This window comes from Rattus rattus, chromosome 5, assembly GCF_011064425.1.
Source record: "Rattus rattus isolate New Zealand chromosome 5, Rrattus_CSIRO_v1, whole genome shotgun sequence".
Classification (NCBI taxonomy): Eukaryota; Metazoa; Chordata; class Mammalia; order Rodentia; family Muridae; genus Rattus; species Rattus rattus.
The window spans coordinates 69384339-69404992 of record NC_046158.1 but is presented as its reverse complement, the minus strand read 5'-3'; the positions used below and the strand labels follow the sequence as shown (position 1 = coordinate 69404992).

Here is a 20654-nt window from a genome sequence, read left to right as displayed (position 1 = left end):
CATATAGTCTTATGTGCTTTGCAGTTTTCATGTGACAGAGAGGATTTCATTATCTCCTAAATAAATGATGATGGCTTTGGAAAGAATTATTAATGTTATAGAAGTGTGGACTAGGTAATTAAATATTGTTAAGAGGCTTCTATGTTACTACACTTGATTCAGATTTCCTCTGGAAAACTGTGTAGTTGGCACACAGTCCTTATTAAGTGTTTGTAGCAGTCAAGAGTCTCCTACTAATAGGCAAGTCTCCAGAACAATGACATATGCCAGAAAAATAAAACAAAAGTGATTATGCATTCTATTAATCTAGATCTTAAAATTAACTATTATATATAAAGTTGGAAATTGACAAAGATTTAGTTTTTACTACTACACACCAAACAGTTATGCATCGCAAACATATCAGCAACTGAAGGAGCTCACCAACCCATACTTTCTCTGATAGCAGTGCATATAAGACAGAAAGGGAAAGAAAACCTAGCTTAATGAATGTCCTTTCCTCATAGCCCATGGGAGCCTCAAGTGGCCCCTAGATATCCAACTACATGAACCAGGGCATTGTGTCTTAGATAAAGAGTAAAGGACTTCATCATCACTGTTCACCAGGATCTAGCGCATCCTTCCCTGGATGAAATGGACATTGTATTTCATCAATTGATGGAAGTAGACAAAAAAAATCCTATAACTGAGTATATGTCTGAGAGCTAACCAGATCCAGAAGATAAACAGAATCATGATAAATGTTCCATGCAGAAAGGAATAATGATTTAATAAATCCAGAAACTTTGGAAATTGGTTGAAAAATAGAATATTTTTCTCACATATAGAATTTCTCTATCTCTCTGTATTTGCCCTAATTCTGTCTCTATTTCTCTTTCTCTATGTCTGTCTGTATCTGTCTCTCTTTCTATTTCTGTCTTGGTCTCCTCAGTCTCTATCTGTTTCTCTCTCTCTGTCTCTCTCTGTCTCTCTCTCTCTGTCTCTCTCTCTCTGTCTCTCTCTCTCTCTCTCTCTCTCTCTCTCTCTCTATGTGTATGTGGAGTGTGTGTGTGTGTGTGTGTGTGTGTGTGTGTGTGTGTGTGATTTTGTTTTTATTATTGGATTGGATCTATCTCTTTGTCCACGATGACAAGATATGTAAAACTTGGAATGTGTGTGAAAAACGTTTCAGGAATTTGCTAGATGTAAAAAATCATGGCAAGATTCACACATGGAGCTCAATTTAAATATGTTCCTCACTACTTATAATCGCTTTTGATATTAAAAGTCAATTCAGTTCATTGATGTGCTACACAATTATAAAAGAAATAAAGTCCTGTAACCAGACTAAAATAATTTATTTTGTTACTACTATTACCTACTACTTGGACACACATTCTTGCCATTCACCACAAATAAATATTTTCAGCAATTAAAAATAAAAACACATGAACTAAATGAAGTAACAAGTAAAATATAAGATATATCTTTCTATGAAGGTAATTTAGAATTTTTATCTTCTGTGTTTAGATTTGGAAATTTAGAACCTACCTTGGTTGAGCAGCAGGTATCTGCCACCTGCATATGAGAGAGATACCATTTTATCTTAGGGGATGACAATTGGGACTCATTTCCCTTGGGCTTTTGTGTGACTAATTATGATTGTGGGTCTGAATTCCAGATGATAAGTCCAGTGTTAATTCTTTATTATGGCAACCAATTAATATATGTCAGAAAAGAAACTATTAGTTGTTCTTTATAATCTTAGGCTTGGTTCTCCCTTCAAAGCAGAAGTCTAAAAAAATCAAAATATGTCATGCATCTTAACAGCCTCATCCTCTTCTGTAGTATTACACACTTTCATATTTTGACTTTTCATTATCCCAGAAATATGACAACCTTGACACAATTATTTACTTTTCAATAAAAACATATAGTGTAGTTTTCAACATTTTAAAGCAAAACTGTATTTAATTTCTCAGTGTATTTATTGGTTGTTAGCCACAAATACTATATGATTCTAATATTTTCTTTAAGTTTCAGTAACAAATTCATATTCATTAGCAGTCATCATCCCTTCTCAGTTGTCTGAAGTCTCTGGAATTCACATTTGCCTATTCAGCACAGATCATAAAGTCATAACTATGTAAAATATAGCCTTTTGCAGCAAATTTACTATATTTACCCTAAGGTTTTCAAGTAAATAGCATTTGAAAGCATCAAACATATTTCCTTTTATGATTAATTCCAGCAGTAATGTGTTTATGCACATAAAAACACATCTATTCCCTAGTGAACATGCAATTTATTGAAACTTCTGGCTACTCTCTGGCTTTTTAGATAATTTATCAGGAATTTCAAAGACATTAGTGACTGTTTTCTTCACTTGGAATTGTAACAGTTGTGTGTTTGTGTGTGTGTGCGTGTGTGTGTGTGTATGTGTGTGTGTGTGTGTTTGTGTATGTGTCCTATAAGTACTATTTAAGACCACAATAGGATGTTAGATATCTTCCTAGAACTTTCTAGTTTATTCTCTTGATGAAGCGTCTCAAAATTGCAAGGAAGTTCACTAACTGTGACTAAGTTGACAGGACAGTGAACTCTCAGGACTATTTCTCTTTGTTCCACAATACTAAAGTTACAGACACTAGAAAAAATTATTAATATTATATGAATTTTCATTTCAGATGTTTCCCCTTTCCCAATTTCCCTATAGAATTTCCCTATCCCATTCTCGCTCTCCCTGATTCTATGAAGGTGATCTCCTCCCAAACAGCCACCCCATTGCACTACCCTGGCATTCCCCTACACTGGGGAATTGAGGCTTGACAGGACTAAGGGCCTCTCACCATCCTGATGCCAGACAAGGGAATCGTCTGTTACATATGTGGTTGAAGCCATAGATCTCTCCATGTATATTCTTTAGTTTGTGGTTTAGTCCCTGAGAGCTCTGAGGGTAACGGTTGATTAATACTGTTCTTCTTATGGGGTTGCAAACCCCTTTGACAAGAACTTGAAGTTCCTGAAGAAAGCAATCAAAGAAGATCTCAGAAGGTGGAAAAATCACCAATGCACATGGATTGGCAGGATTAATACTGTAAAAATGGCCATCTTGCCTAAAGAAATCTACAGATTAAAAGTAATTCCCATCAAAATTTCCACTCAATTCTTCATTGAGTTACAAAAAGCAATTTGCAAATTTATTTGGAATAACGAAAAATCCCAGGATAGTGAAGAATATTATAAATAAAGGAAATTCTGGAGGAGTCATCATCTCTGACCTCAAAATGCACTACAGAACAATAATGATAAAAACTGCGTGGCATTGGTACAGAGACAGGTAGTTAGATCACGGAAATAGAATTGAAGACCCTGAAATGAACCTATACACCTATGGTCACTTGATCTTTAACAAAGGAGCTAATACCGGTCAGTGGAAAAAGACAGCATTTTCTACAAATATGCTTGTTCAACTGGCAGTCAGTATGTAGAAGAATACACATCAATCCATTCTTATCTCTTTGTACAAAACTCAAGTCCAAGTAGATCAAGGACTGCTACATAAAACCAGATACACTAAAACTAATAAAAGAGAAAGTGGGGAAGAGCCTTGAGCATGTGGGCACAGGGGAAATTTTCCTGAACAGAACACCAATGGCTCATGCTCTAAGATCAACAATCGTGTATGGGGAATGCCAGGGCATTGAAGTGGGAATGGGTAGGTGGGAGTGGGAGCATTTTCATGAAAACAGGGGGAGGGGTTATGGGAGAGGAGGGAAAGGGGATAACATTTGAAATGTTAATACACAAAATAATCAGTAAAAAAAGTCGACAAATGGGACCTCATGAATTTGCATTTTTAAGGCAAATGACAGTGTCATTAGAGCAAAACACCAACCAACAGATTTGGGAAAAGATCTTTACCAATCCTACATCCAATAGAAGGCTAATATCCAATATATACAAAGAACACAAGAAGTTAGACTCCAAAGGACCAAATGACCCTATTAAATCTGGGGTACAGACCTAAACAAAGAATTCTCAACTGAGAAATATTGAGTGGCCAAGAAGCACCTAAAGAAATGTTCAACATCCTTAGTCATCAGGGAAACTCAAATCAAAATGACCCTGGGATTCTGCCTCACAGCTGTAAGAATGGCTAACATCAAATCTCAGGTGACAGATGCTGGCTAGGATGTGGAAAAAGAGGAGCACCCCTCCATTTTTGGTGGAATTGCAAGTTGGTACAGCTACTCTGGCAATCAGTCTGGCAGTACCTTAGAAAACTGGACATAGTACAATCTGAGGACCCAACTAAACCACTCCTGGACATATACCCAAAAGATGCTCCAACATGTAATGAGGGCACATCCTCAACTATGTTCATGACAGCCTATTTATAATATCCAGACATTGGAAAAACAGATATATTTCAATATACAGAAAATATAGTACATTTATAAAATGTTTTACTACTCAATTATTAAAAACAATGAATTCTGAAATTCTTAGGCAAATGGATGGATCTAGAAAAGATAATCATGGGCGCATTATCCCAGTCTCAATAGAACACACATGGTAGGCACTCACTTATAAGTAGATATTAGCCCAAAAGCTCAGGAATACTCAATACTTTGGAGTTAGTTGAAAGAATACTTACTTGCTTTTTCTAGGGTATAGTTTTCCCTCCTTGTGTTGGAGGTTTCCATTTATTATTCATTGTAGAGCTGTATTTTAGAAAGATATTGTTTAAATTTGGTTTTGTCATGGAATATCTTGCTTTCTCCATGTATGGTAATTGAAAATTTCACTGGGTATATTAGCCCGGGCTGGCATTTGTCTTCTCTTAGGGTTTGTATGACAATTGCCCAGGATCTTCTTTTTTTTATTTTATTTATTTTATTTTATTTTTTTTATTAACTTGAATATTTCTTATATACATTTCGAGTGTTATTCCCTTTCCCGGTTTCCGGGCAAACATCCCCCTCCCTCCTCCCCTTCCTTATGGGTGTTCCCCTCCCCACCCTCCCCCATTGCCGCCCTTCCCCCAACAGTCTAGTTCACTGGGGGTTCAGTCTTAGCAGGACCCAGGGCTTCCCCTTCCACTGGTGCTCTTACTAGGATATTCATTGCTACCTATGAGGTCAGAGTCCAGGGTCAGTCCATGTATAGTCTTTAGGTAGTGGCTTAGTCCCTGGAAGCTCTGGTTGCTTGGCATTGTTGTACATAGCCCAGGATCTTCTTGATTCTATATTCTCTGTTAAGAACTCTGGTGTAATTCTGAAATGTCTGCCTTTAAATTACTATTTTCCCTTACTGCTTTTAATAGTCTTTCTTCTTTTTGTTCATTTGGTGTTTTGACTATTTTGTGAAGGGTGGAATTTCTTTTCCAGTCCAATCTATTTGGAGTTCTGTAGGCTTCTTGTATGTATATAGGATTCTCTTTCTTTAGATTAGGAAAGTTTTATTCTATAATTTTGTTGATATTTACTGGCCTTTTAAGTTGAGAGTCTTCACTCTCTTCTATATCTATTATCTTTAAATTTTTCTTCTCATTTTGTCCTGGATTTCCTAGATGTTTTGGATCCAGCCATTTCTGCATTTTGTATTTTCTTTGACTGTTTTGTCAATGTTTTCTATGGTATCTTCTGCCCCAGAGATTCTCTCTTCAATCTCTTGTATTCTGTTGGTGATGCTTGTATCTATGACACCTGATCTCTTTCCTAGGTTTATTTCCTGGGTGGTCTCCCTTTGTAATTTCTTTATTGTTTCTATTTCCATTTTTAGATCCTGGATGGATTTGATCAATTCCTCCATTTGTTTGGTTGTGTTTTCCTGTATCTTTAAGGGATTTTTTTGCGTTTCCTTTTTTAGGACTTCTACCTATTTACCTGTTTCATCTTGTATTTTTTAAGGGAATTATTTATGTCCTTTTTAAAGTCCTCTATCATCATCATGAGATGTGATTTTAAACATGAACTTGCTTTTCCTGTGTGATGATATATACAGGGCTTGCTGTAGTAGGGAAACTGTTACAGTGATGCCAAGTAATCTTGCCTTCTACTACTCAGCTATTAAAAACAATGAGTTCATGAAATTCTTAGGCATATGGATGGAACTAAAAAATATTATCCTGAGTGGCATTACCCAGTCACAAAAAATACACATGGAATTCACTCACTGAGTAGTGGATAATATCCCAAAAGCTCAAAACTGAAAGAAACAATTCACAGACCATATGAAGCTCAAGAAGAAGGATGACCAAAGTGTGAATGTTTCTTTCCTTCTTATAAGGGTGAACAAAATACTCATGGGAGGTGAAAGGGGGATACATGGACAGAATGGAGCAGGGAATGAAGAAAATGTCAAACAGAGACTGCCCAACCTGGGGATCCATCCCATATACAACCACCAAACCCAGTCACTATTGCTTGTGCCAAGAAATGCTTGCTGACCATAACCTGATATGGATTTGTCCTGAGAGTCTCTGGCAGAGCCTTACTGATACAGATAAGGATTCTTATACTTAACCATTGGACTGATCACAGGGACCTTAATGGAGGAGTTAGAGAAAGGACTGAAGTAGCTGAAAGGGTTTGTAAACCCACAGGAAGAACAACAATGTCAACCAACCAGAGCCCCCAAATCTCCCAGGGTCTAAACCACCAAAAAGTACACATGGCAGGGGACCCATGGCCCTAGCCACATGTGTAGCAAAGGGTGGTATTGTCTGGCATCAATAGGAGGAGAAGCCTTTTGTCCTGTGAAGTCTTATATCCCCAGTGTTGGAAAATGCCAGGGTGTTAGGGTGGAAGTGAATATGTGGGATGGAGACCACCCTCATAGAAGCAGGAAGAGGGGTTTATAGAAGGGGGGAGACCTATAAAGCAGACAACATTTGAAATGTAAATTCAAAAAATATCCAATAATAAATTAATTTTGAAAAAAGAGAAAGAAATACATTATCACAAATGAAAATATTTCTTCACTGGAAAATTTAATAACAGACTAAGAAATGAACATGTTTCCCAACCCTAAATTTTTCAAACATCCACTGCAATCCTACTTAAAAACAGGAGGCCTACTGTGTATATTTTTGAGGTTTGAATCACTAATGGATATAGCAGTTTTTCTTTGTCATCTGTTTGTGAAACTCTCTTCTGCTCTGTTCAGAAGTGCTTTAGTCTACCTCATCATTGTGTAATATTTACACTTTCATAATATCATAAAATTAAAGTTAAAATTCTGAAAAGTGGGGACCATGATGTTTGTTACAACTTCAAAGAATTTTAAACAGTGTCTTCCATTGTTTTTTAGTATGAAGAAAATCCAGGTGACTGACAGTGAATTGTTTTCTGACAACTATAGACTATTCACTACATGCTTACTGGCTTATGTCTTATGTGTAGATGAATCTGCTTTTGAAGTTTTGCTGGGACAGACAATGCAGCAGTGAATCTCTTTTGTTCATTCATGTATTTATATGGACACAATTTTTAGTAAATAGTTGATATTTTATTGAGTTCTGAATTTAATATCAAATATACAATTCAGTTGTCTATAACATGAGCTAGCAAGTCCATTCCTGAGCAAATAATTTTATATCTTTATCTTAACATGTTATTGTCATAAACAAATGTATTATACATCAAGAGTCATCATTAACAATGTTAGTATTGAAGCTCATGAGTTTTGGGGTTGCTCAAGTAGTTTATCTATGACATTAGGTGATAGCACTTGTGAATATAGAGAAAAGACTTCACATGAAAGAAAAAATACATAATACAGAGAAGTATAGCCTAGCCTCACTCTGACAGAGAATCCTCTTGCCATGGCTCTATCATGCTAGGCTTACTGGTATGTGTGCGTACTTTGGCTTATGAAAATGTTTCAATAAGAGCCTACAAAAATCTGTGAAAATGGGAAGAGTAAAAACTAAGTAAATCTAAAGAAACTATGAAATTCAATGTAATAAGACACGATGTAAAAACAGACTAACTGGGCTAGTCTGGTAATTTCAAATATGGGTGGTTAAGGAAGGGGTTTTATAATTTCAAAGTCAGCCTAGAAATGATAATTAATAGCTAAAACTGAATGTGAATGTCAGGAATGTGGTATGGATACTGAATATATATTTAAAACCATCTTTTGCTTTTTAACTTTCTTCAAAGCCTCATTCATAACCTTGTTCATCAGGTTGCAAATCAGAGGGTTCGGTATGGGAATCACAGAGTTTAAATAGACAGACACATCATTAATAAAGGTAATAAGAACTTGAGAACTGGCTCTGCCACATGTCTTCCTTTGCTGGTGATGCCATCTCCATCTTGCCCCTTGACACCTGTGGAACCAAGGTCACAATAATGGGTGAGTTGCATTATAAAATATAAGGGAATACCTGGCATGCCAATGTCAAGGTTTTCCCCTGAGATATCATGCCATGCCACCTACCTAGCATAAAGAAGATTTACTGTGTGGAAATGTGAACATGGTAGCGGCAGAGAGAGAAGGGAGAAGGGCAGAATGGAGAAAGAGAAAGAGAGGCCAGCTGAGAACACATGGCAACAGAAAGAGGAGAGGACGAGGAGGAGGAGGAAGGGGAGGACAAGGAGGAGGAGAAGGAGGAAGAGAGAGAGAGAGAGAGAGAGGTGGGGGTGCTGGGGTAGTCAGCAGTTCTCTTAATAATCTGTCAACCTGGCTTGCCCCTGGTGATGAATGATGACACTTAAAGTTGAAGCACTCAGGTGACCTGGCAGCTGGCCCTGTCCTGGCCTCACAGGAGGGCTAGTCCTGGTAGCAGGGCAAAAGCAAGGAAAAGCTATCTGCCATGGGATGGCATGGATACAGGATTGATTCCTACAATCTCCCTCAACCCTTGCCACCTACAACAGTACAGAGAAATGGCTCCTGTATCATATCATAAGAGCAAATTAGTTGGCTCTGCCTCTTACCAGCTATAGCACAGATAAGTCAGTTCTATGGTTGTAGGACCAATAGCAGTGGTCCAGCCCCTTGCCTGCCTGAGTGTTTGGCAAAATGGACCCCGTGTCCCAACTGAGCAGTGCAATAGAGTTAGCTATGGAGTCTTGGATATAGGTGAGCCTGCCCCAAAGTCATGAGAGTGGGAGAGATGACTCTGCTTCCTACTGTTAGATCACATTAGGTGATCTAGCTGGACCAGTGCTGGAGAGCTTTCCCTGGTGGTGTGGATGTGGGAGGGACAAAAGGCTGCCGGCTTGTATACCCCCAAGGCCCAGTTCCAAGCCTTTGAGTTTGCTCATTCCAAACTCTACAATGTATGTGATTTGTTGGAGAATGTGAAGGAGCCAGCCCTGCTGTTCCAAAGCTGGAGGATCTCTATGACCCAGGGCTGTAATAGCAAAACAGGAAGGAGTCCAGGTGATGACCAAATATTTATGGTATGGCAAAAGCCAGAAACCTCAAGTCAGACCAATTACTCATTGCAGTGAACATTTGCAAGTGAAGATGTGCAAATTGAGGAGTATTTTATGGGACTCACTGAGACACATGTTCTAGAACGAGATGTTTTCTATGCTTTGATTTGCTAGTTTTGTTTATTTTGTATTTTTATTTACTTTTGTGTCCCCAGGATGCAATGGCAGAGGTAGACAGGAGGGGATGGGGAGCTGAGTGGGACTGAGGTGCATGATATGAAACTCACAAAGTATCGATGAAAGGTTAAACATTTAAAAAGAAGAGCCACCTTGATAGACTCTCTGGAGCATCTCCCATGTCTATTCTAGAGAGCTTCCCATTCTACAGAGCTTCCCTTCCAGGTGTCACTGATTTCCTTTCACTCTCCTAGTCCTCTTTCCCTCTCCCTATACCTGATGTCTCCATCCCCAAACCCTGTTCCCCTCATCATCCTATTTCACAGCCAGTTCCTTCCTTTCATCCAACTCTGATGAGTATTTCCCCTTCTGAATGAGATTCAAGCATCTTTCCTTAGGCCCTCCTTGTTTTTTAGCTTCTTTGGGCTGGGGATCATAGTTGTGTACTTATTGCCTAACATCTACTTATAAGTGAGTACATACCATGTACGATTTTTTTAGGGGAGGGTCTGAGTTACATTACACTGAATGCTGTTTTCTAGTTCCATCCATTTGCTGGCAATTTTCATGACGTCCTTGTGTTTAATAGCTGAGTAGTTTTACCATTCCATGGAATGGTATAGCTGGGTATTGAGGTAGACATGTCAATTTTTTTGGAGAAACTGCCAAATTGATTTCCAGAGTGTTTGTACAAGTTTGCATTCCCACCATCTTTGGTGGTTGGGTGGGATGAGTTCTCCTTGTTCCACATCCTTGCCAGCATGTACTGCTGCTTGAGTTTTTGGTCTTATCCATTCTAATGGGTGTAAGGAAGAATCTCAGATTCAATTTGATTTCAATTTCCTTTATGACTAAGGACATTGGACATTTCTTGATGTCTTTTAGCCACTGGAAATTCCTCTGTTGTGAATTCTCTATTAGCTCTGTACTTCATTTTTAATTGAATAAATTAATTTGATTGTATCTAACGTATTGAGTTCTTTCTATCCTGTAGTGGTGACATTGTATAGCCAGGCAGGACTCTCAGTGGATGAATAAGAACACAAATCCACCAATAAAATCTTCAACCCAAAATTTGTCCAGCCTATAGGAAATACAGGGACAAAGATAGAGCAGAGTTGCCAACCAATGACTGGACCAACTTGAGTCCAATCCCATGTGCAAGAACCAATACCTGACACTATTGATGTGACTCATTTATGCTTACAGATAGGAACCTAGCATAACTGTCATCTGAGAGACTCCATCCAGCATCTAACTGAAACAGATAGAGAGACCCACAACCATTAGAGATCTGGCAGTCATCCCAAGGAATTGGGATTGATTGAGGGGATAGGGACTCCAGAAGAAGTTCAGAAGATTCCACTAACCTGGGGGCTTAGGAGCTCACAGACTAACAGCATACATAGTCTTAACCTAATCCCCCACACATATTTAACAGATATGCAGCTTGGTTTTCTTGTTGGTTCCCCCAAAAAATGGAATTGGTGCTGTCCTTGATTCTGTTGCCAGTTTGTGAATCCTGTTTCCTTAACTGTGCTCTCTTGTCTGACCTTAGTGGTAGATGACTTGCCTAGTTCTGCAGTGACTTGGCATGCCAAGACAATAGTAAATATGACTGTCTTCAGAGAGGGTTCATGCAGCAATTGTTGGAAACTGATGCAGAGGCTCAGAGCCTAACAGTAAGTGGATCTTGGGGTATCCTTTGCAAAAGGGTAAATACACATTGAAGGAGCCAGAGAAGTCAAGGACACCACAAGAAAACCCATGTAATCAACTAACCAGAGCTCATATGGCCTCATACAGACCAAAGTGCCAACCAGAAAGCATCCATGGGATGGAGCTTGGCTCTCTAAATATATGTATCAACCGTGTAGCTCGTTTTTCACATGGGACCTCCTAAGTGGGAGTGGAGGCTGTCTGGCTGCATTGCCTGTCTTTGAATCCCTTCCTCCTAACTGGACTTACCTAGCCTCAATATAAGAAGATATGTCTAGACTTACTGAAACTAAATATGCCAAGGCTGGTTGATATCCTTGAGAGGTCTCCCCTGTTTTTGAGGAGAAAGGAAGAGAAAACAGAAGGGGAAAAGAGGTAGTATGGAGCTACATGGCAAAGAGGAGGAAGAGAAAGCTAGGTTCATAGTATAAAGTAAATAAAAATAATAAATAAAAATGAAACAATAAATGAAAGAAAAAGGAAATTTGATAAAACTAGATGAATATTAGAGTTAATTGAATATTAATAAATGCAGTCAAGTGTGAAATACAAAGAAATATTTGAACCTCCACTTAGTAGAGTGAATTTTCAAGACTTACGATGATGTAACAATAAGAAACAAAAACCCCTGTGATAGGGCTCAGTCGAAAAAAACTATAAACAATAAGTATCTGAGTATGGGAGAAGGTAAAATACACATAAATTACAGAAGAAATGGTTGATCTCATTGGACTCAGAGATATATAAGTGGAACACTTCAAAGTGTCTAAAAATCACACTAGGAAAGTACAAGCTGTAAGCATGCTATACAGAGAGAGATGACTCAAGAAAAAGTACATGGATGTGTAGAGCTGGGGTTCCATCCTCATTAAAATGATCATGTCAACTTTCCCTATAAGATTAATCAGATAGATAAGTACAAACATGACAAAGTGTCCCTTTCATCTCAAGGTCATTGGTAACTCCACAAATTTTAATTCATTCAGGGAAGGATTTTCTATGTCAGTTCTTTCTTCCAGTCTATAATATAAAATAATTAAAATTCATTTATTCCATTTTCATTGGTTATTTTCTTTATTTACATTTCAAATATTATCTTCTTTCCCAGTTTCCCCTCCTAAAACCCACTGTCTTCTCACTCTCTCTCTTGCCTCTGTGAGGGTGCGCTCCCTCCTGCCCACCCACTCCTGCCTCAGCACCCTAGCGTTCCCCTACCCTGGGTCATCCAACCAGTAGAGGACCAAGGGTCTCCCCTCCCAGTGATGCCTGATAAGGTCTTCCTCTGCTACAAATCCAGTTGGAGGCATGAGTCCCTCATGAGTACTCTTTGGTTGGTGGTTTAGACCCTGGGAGCTTTGTGGATCTGGTTGGTCAATATTATTGTTCTTCCTATGGGATGCCAAACTCCTTCAGCTCATTCAGTCCTTGCCCTAACTCCTTCTTTGAAGTTCCTGTACTCAGTCTAATGTTTGGATGCATGCATCTGCATCTGTGTTGGTCAGCCTTTGGCAGAGCCTCTCAGTGAACAGCTAGACCAGGCTCCTGTCAGCAAGGTCTTCTTCATTTTAACTGCTGGATATCAACATCATATTTATGGGGTAGAACATCATTTACTTCTCATCTATAACATAGATTATGGAAATAATATGGACTATATTTCTTAATGCATTTATACTGAATACATTATTTGTGACACAATAAGTCAATAATTTATATTTAATACTTACATCACTTAAGTCCACACCTGCACTCATAAATATAAAATAATTGGGGCTTTCTTATATACAAGACTAGAATAAAATATTTAAAATGCTGTTTTGTTGGCGCTGTGACATTTTGTGAGACTCACAATTCCGTTTAAAAATATTATTTTCATTCATTGACCCCGAACACTGTGACAGTGGTATTTTATTATGTTATGACATTTGTAACAGAAGGTTGTGAAATCATTTGCCCTAAGCTTCAGAATGACTGGTTTCATTTTCTGTATTAGTCTCTGTAATTATATCACCATCCTTAGCAAAAATATAGCTTGAAGACTTTATTATTTTTATTAATTATTCTATTTCAGTAAGAACAGTTTCAGTGTGTGTGTATGTGTGTATATGTGTGTATATGATATAATACATTAGAAATCCAAACTCTCCTTCTCCAAAGTAGAAATTCAATAGGTCAAACATTAAATGCCTTTACTTAATTACCCACAATACATCTTTCCTTGTACATTTCATGTTCAGTATTAAAATATTTGTTTGATCAAAACAACCCTGAGATTTCACCTCACACCAGTGAGAATGGCTAAGATCAAAAACTCAGGTGACAGCAAATGCTGGCGAGGATGCGGAGAAAGAGGAACACTCCTCCATTGTTGGTGGGTTTGCAGACTGGTACAACCATTCTGGAAATCAGTCTGGTGGTTCCTCAGAAAATTGAACATTGAACTGCCTGAGGATCCAGCTATACCTCTCTTGGGTATATACCCAAAAGATGCCCCAACATATAATAAAAGACACGTGCTCCACTATGTTCATCGCAGCCTTATTTATAATAGCCAGAAGCTGGAAAGAACCCAGATGCCCTTCAACAGAGGAATGGATACAGAAAATGTGGTACATCTACACAATGGAATATTACTCAGCTATCAAAAAAAATGACTTTATGAAATTCGTAGGCAAATGGTTGGAACTGGAAAATATCATCCTGAGTGAGCTAACCCAATCACAGAAAGACATACATGGTATGTACTCATTGATAAGTGGCTATTAGCCCAAATGCGTGAATTACCCTAGATGCCTAGAACAAATGAAACTCAGGACGGATGATCAAAATGTGAATGCTTCACCCTTCTTTAAAAGGGGAACAAGAATACCCTTGGCAGGAAGAGAGAGGCAAAGATTAAAACAGAGACTGAAGGAACACCCATTCAGAGCCTGCCCCACATGTGGCCCATACATATACAGCCACCAAACTAGATAAGATGGATGAAGCAAAGAAGTGCAGACCGACAAGAGCCGGATGTAGATCTCTCCTGAGAGACACAGCCAGAATACAGCAAATACAGAGGCTAATGCCAGCAGCAAACCACTGAACTGAGAATAGGACCCCCTTTGAAGGAATCAGAGAAAGAACTGGAAGAGCTTGAAGGGGCTCGAGACCCCATATGTACAACAATGCCAAGCAACCAGAGCTTCCAGGACTAAGCCACTACCTAAAGACTATACATGGACTGACCCTGGACTCTGACCTCATAGGTAGCAAGGAATATCCTAGTAAGAGCACCAGTGGAAGGGGAAGCCCTGGGTCCTGCTAAGACTGAACCCCAGTGAACTAGACTGTTGGGGGAGGGCGGCAATGGGGGAGGATGGGGAGGGGAACACCCATAAGGAAAAGGGAGGGGGAGGGATGTTTGCCAGGAAACCGGAAAGGGAATAAAACTGAAATGTATATAAGAAATACTCAAGTTAATAAAAAATATATATATTTGTTTGATATATAATTTAGGAAGGCCACTATTTTTTTAAAAAAATATTTATTTGTTACTGTAATTCTTAGGGGTTTTCCCCTACCAACTTTGTATCCTAATAACTACAGAGTATTTCTATGACTAATCTAGTCTAATCTATGTCCAGTATAACTGACCCAGACACCTAGTATTTTTATTAACAAACTGCATGCCTAAGCTCTCCAGGTTCTGAACATTTCTAACCCTGTAAGGCTGTTCTCTCCATCTGGTTTCTCCATAACTTCTTTCTATTGTGGTCCTTTTTTTCCTCTCCTCTCTCTCTAGTCTCCCCAGGACAATCTCAATCACATTGAACATGCAGTCCCATCCTATTCTCTTCTGCCCAGATAATTGGCTGATCAGCTCTGTATTGACCAATCCAAATGGGGTCAAGTCCTCTTTATTTATTTACAAAACAATGAGAGAGGTGATGTTTCATAAACATTATAAAGTGTGCTCTGTACTCAGAGCTCTGCAGGTAGAGAAACCAGCATTTGAATAATACAAAGACAGTTTTAACCAAAACACAAGGGGATTATGTGAACATTAATTCATTTTTGTTTTATGTGTACTAGCATTTTTTTTCTGCATGAGTTCATGTGTACTACATGACTGCCTGTTGCCAACAGAGGCCAGAAAAAGATTTTGGATCTCCTAGAAAGTTGCAAGAGGTTGTCTGCTGCCATGTGGGTGCTAGAAACCAGACGGTTCCCCTGCAGGAAGAAAAATACCATCTCTCCAGCCCTTATAATATGTTATCCATTAAAATGAACATTTTTAAAATTACCATGCTTTTTAGAATGTCCATAAGGCTATAGAATTGTGACCACAACCTAACTGCAGAACATTTTTGATCATTCTATTGTGATCATGGTTTTAGTAAACACATCTAATTTCACTACATCTTTTACAATTAACACACTGACTTGCAAGATTTTGTTTTGAAATAAAAAGTCAATGAGAACGGACTTTTTTCCCCTAACTCTCAACTTACTTGAAAATCACTCAGCTTTTGCTGAATTATGATTATAACTAGGGTTCCCATTAAATATATTATCTTTATTCTTCAATAACTAGTCTACCAAAAATATTCATAAAATGTTTAGAAATTTTTCACAGAACCTTGTATCAGTTTATTAAGATAATATCATTTTAACTTTTTATACCCATAATGTTTTAAATGACATCAATGGTATTAATTTCATCCAAAAAAATAAAAACCACCAACCCAAAAGCTTCACTTTTAACACCTTAGAGAGAACTATGAGTAGGGATTAAGAAATGATTCTGTGTTATTGAATGTTTTTGTTAGTTGAATATTTATATTCGTTGCTCCTGTTGCCAGTAGTTCCAACTTAGGCATCTGTAGTTGGGATGAGATGCGTCTTGAAGAGTTCTTGGTCATGAGGATTGTATTTTAGACCTCAGAGCTTTCTTGGCAGCATCCTTTACATCTTTATTTCTCAAACTATAAATAAGTGGATTCAGCACTGGGATAATAATGGTGTAGAACACAGAGATGATTTTATCTGTATTTGGGGAATATAGGGAGCTGGGTCGAGAATAAATGAATAGAAGCGTGCCCTGATAGATGGCCACAGAGGTCAGGTGAGAGGCACACGTGGAGAAGGTTTTTTTTCTCCCACTCGTAGACCGTATCTTTAAGACTGAGAGAAGGATGAAAAAGTAGGAGATGATGATGATGAAGAAACAGATGACCTCCACGGAACTCCCATAAGTGGAAAGTAGCCACTCGTTAATGGACGTGTCTGTACAGGAAAGCTTCAGCAGAGGAGGGAGGTCGCAGAAGAAATGATTAATGATATTTTTGTCACAATATTTCAGAATAAAGGCGAAAGATGTGTGAACAAGGGAACTCATGTTGCCACCAACATATGACAGCACGATTAACCATGTGCAGAGACTCTTGGACATTGCAACTGTGTATAACAAAGGATTGCAAATGGCAACGTAGCGATCATAAGCCATGGCAGCCAAGATAAAGGATTCGGTATCTGCAAATGTGCAGAAGAAATAAAATTGCAGCGCACAGCCAAGATAAGAGATAGATTTCTTTGATGAGAGGAAATTAACAAGCATGTTGGGAACAATGACTGAGGAATAACAAAGGTCTACAAAGGAGAGGTTACTGAGGAAAAAGTACATAGGAGTTTGAAGATGTGAGTCCGTCCTAATTAACAACATCAAGCCAATATTCCCTATCAATATCATACCATATAACATCAGAAACAGAAGGAATAAGATGATTTGGAATTCAGGTCGTGTTGGAAATCCTAAGAGGATAAATTCAGTGACCAAGGTGTAGTTTCCATTTGTAAATTCCATGACTACAGAGTTTTTCTCTTTTAGAGAAATCAAAAATATGGTACAGGTGGAAAAGTAAGACAATTCAGAATAAGGTTATTTCATGATTTTAAACACGCTAGTAAAGAAATAAAAATGTATACCCACACTGTTTCCAAACACAATATTTAAGAGATATATTTCAGATTTTTGTGGATGCCAGGAACTAAAGATGGTCTGGTACTATTTGATTTATAACTCTGACATTGAACAATTGGCTTTTTCTGTACTATGTTTAAAGAATACATGGTTTTATTTACATTTTTGAACATAAACATATAGTCCCTTGATAAGAATGAAGAAATCTTTATTAGAAACACTATGTTAAAAGAAAAATCATGTGTATTTAAATTGATACCTTGATTTTTATTTAAGAAGAATTTTAGAAAAGCCTAATTCCCTTTCTTTTTGCTCTCCAAAAACCAAGATTTAAAAGTTACATGCAAGATGGTTGGCTGATTTTTTATTTATTTTTTGTTTGGTTGTTTGTTTACTTTGTTTTGTTTTTTTGTCCAATTAACACAGGTAGCCTCATTAGAGAGTAGAAGGTATCCTGCAGCAAGGAAATTCCTCCATAATATTGAACTATGGACAAGACTGTGAGTCATTGGCTTCATGAGTGATTTATGTGGGATGGTCCAAGTGATTGTGGATAAGTCTATCTCTGCAATGTTGGTCCTGGGTTCTATAAGAAAGCTGTCTGTGCAACCTATGAGGAACAATCCAGTATTTAGTATTCCTCCAGGACCTCTGCATCAGCTTCTGCCTCCAGGTCCCTGTCTTCTTAAGTTCCTGTGCTTATTTTCCTTAATGATAAACATTAATGTGGAAGTGTAAGCAAAATAAATCCTTCCCAAGATGTTTTTGATGTGGTAATTCATTAAAGGAATAGTAATTCTAAGACACAGGGGTTATGTTTTGTAAAAGTGGGTGTAGTTGTATAACAAAAACATACTAGATAACTATTTATTTTCCATCTGAAAAAACGAAGCATTATTAGTGAGATTAAGTGAATTTTTACGAACCATAAACTAAGTATGTTTGAGAAAGAGAAAATTTAGGATAATTATGAGTTTTCCATAATTAAAAAAAACTGATTATGTTAGTAAGCATCTTTGGTAACATATGCTTAGTTTAAAGCATTAAGCATTACCCACTAAATATTATTTAGTTGACTAAATAAAATATTGTAATATTTGGTCATAAATTAATTTCTAATGGTCATCAGACTGAGTACAGGGACAGCAATGGAGGAGTTCGAGAAAGGACTGAAGGACCTGAGGGGTTGTAAAGGAAGAAAAACAATATCAACCAAACAGATCCCCCAGAACTTCCGGAGATTAAACCACCAACCAAAGAATACACATGAATGGACCCATGGCTCCAGCCGCACATGTAGCAGAGGACAGGATTGTCTGGCATCAATAGGAGGAGAAGTCCTTGGTCCTGTGAAGGCTTGTTTCCCCAGTCTTGGAAAATGCCATCGTGATGAGGTGGGAGTTGGTAGGTAGGAGTGGGAGCATCTTCATAGAAGCAGAGGGAGGTTGGAGAGAGTATGGGAAAGGTGGGAAAGTGGATAACATTTGAAATGTAAATGTGCAAAATATCCAACAAAAAATAAGTTTAAAAAAAGCCTGCAAAATTATCTGTCACTTTCACAAATATTAGTTACAAATAAAATAACTAACAATTTTATCATAGTATGAAAAAAGTTACTGTATCTGAGAAGTCTGATAATCAATGTTTTTGTGCTTTAGGGCTATTTAAGTGGTAGATGATTAAGATTTGAATGGTTTTATGTAGTATAATTTTGTAATATATAAAATCTGTATTTAATCTAGAAAACTATTTTGGAAAGATAAAAAAGTAAGTGAAATATTCAAAGCCTATATTAATGTTACCAAGAGCCTCATGAAAGAAAACATACCTGTTTCTAGAGTATTCACTAATTCCCTTTCTTTTTGCTTTCCAAAAGCCAAGGTTTAAAAGGTACATGTATGATGGGCTGGCTGATTTTGTATTTATTTATTTTTTGTTTGTTTGTTTGTTTTGTTTTGTCCAATTGACACAGGTAGCCTCAATAGAGAATAGAAGGTATCCTCAAGTGAGAAAATTCCTCCATAATATTGAACTGTAGACAAGACTGCGAGTCATTGGCTTCATGAGTGATTTATTCACTAGAATAGTAAGTGCTAAGGTGGTGTGAATAATTAGTACGATGTCTTTCATATTTAATCATTAAAACATCCCTTACAATATGTGTACATCAGAAAACAGAAAAGGCTATCAACAGAGAGTATATAGGTATACCACATTTGGGATAGTGGAAAGTAATTCTCATCTTTTGGTAGCTTTTAAAGTATTATGATATTAACCAAGACATTACCTTTTTACTAGTATGTAATAAGGTATAATTTGTTTTGGTTATATTCATGTTATAAAACTTTTGAACATTAACTTACTGTACAATCTCTAAGACAATATTGACCCATCTTGTGGTTCTGTGTTAGGTTAGAGAATTATTTAATTATTTGCATATTTGTGTGTACATTATTCACTTGTCTGCCTATCATCTCTTGATTCCTTTCTTTTTGTTTTTCTCATACATCACATTTTAGACAGAATAACAAGCAGAAAATAGTATTTTAAGATGCTTACACAACTTTACAAACAGGAACTACTAGCTGTATAAGGTTCTTCAGATATAATGCAATGTTTCAAATACTTTCCTTGTAGCTTATCAGTGTGTCGCCAAAACAACTTAAGAATACAAGTAAAACCTACAATCATTATCAGTCTTACCCTAACAACCTTATTTTATAGAGGGAAAAATAAAGGAATAGAAAATTTGAGGTTAAAGGGAAAATTGAAACAAAATGGAGATAAAAACAATTATGAACCCACAATTCTTAGATGCATTATTAGCTTGGCATAAACTTCCATCTTATTCCTATTACATGTCAGGTAGATGCTTAAAATAATATACAAAAATATTCCACTAGTCAGTCATGATTTAGAAATGTATCATTAGTCAAAGTCACTGGGGAAGAACAAACAGGGTTGTCAAGGCTTCCTGGTGAAATCACACTGAGACAGGCTGAGTGGAGGAAATGCTTTCTCAAGAAAAGCATGGGAGCCACTCCGGGGAACTTGGGATAAAACATGCCTCGTGGTAGTCATAGAAACCAAAGAAGAAGGCATGAAGGAAATAAGAAGAAGACAAAAAACCTTAAGTCCTCGGAAATCTAAATATAAAAGAAATTTTTAAAAAATAGACCCACCCAAAAACAATGTTTAATATAAAATAAAATATTTCAGTTTTTCAAATAGGCAGCATAGAAAATTTCATATCTATAACAAAAACTGTATTTACGCAAAGATGTTACAAATTATTTTGCTATAATAGTGAGAAAATTTTTTGCAAACCAAATCTCTTTATCTTTTCCTTCCATTTTAGTCATGATTCATCATTTTTATTTATCTCAAATCTACAAAACCTAATTTTTATGCAAGGGAAG

The 20654-nt window shown here is 37.3% G+C and overlaps 1 protein-coding gene across 1 annotated transcript; it reads right to left on the bottom strand.

The window, feature by feature from the left end:
- Window positions 1–16173: 16173 nt before the first annotated feature.
- Window positions 16174–17118, bottom strand: LOC116900365 (olfactory receptor 5I1). Its single transcript, XM_032902114.1, has one exon. The coding sequence runs from the start codon at window positions 17116–17118 to the stop codon at window positions 16174–16176; it is 945 nt and encodes a 314-aa protein (XP_032758005.1).
- Window positions 17119–20654: the final 3536 nt, after the last annotated feature.

Excerpts from the sequence above, each read along its gene's own strand:
- LOC116900365 (XM_032902114.1), bottom strand. The coding sequence starts at position 17,118 with ATGGAATTTACAAATGGAAACTACACCTTGGTCACTGAATTTATCCTC.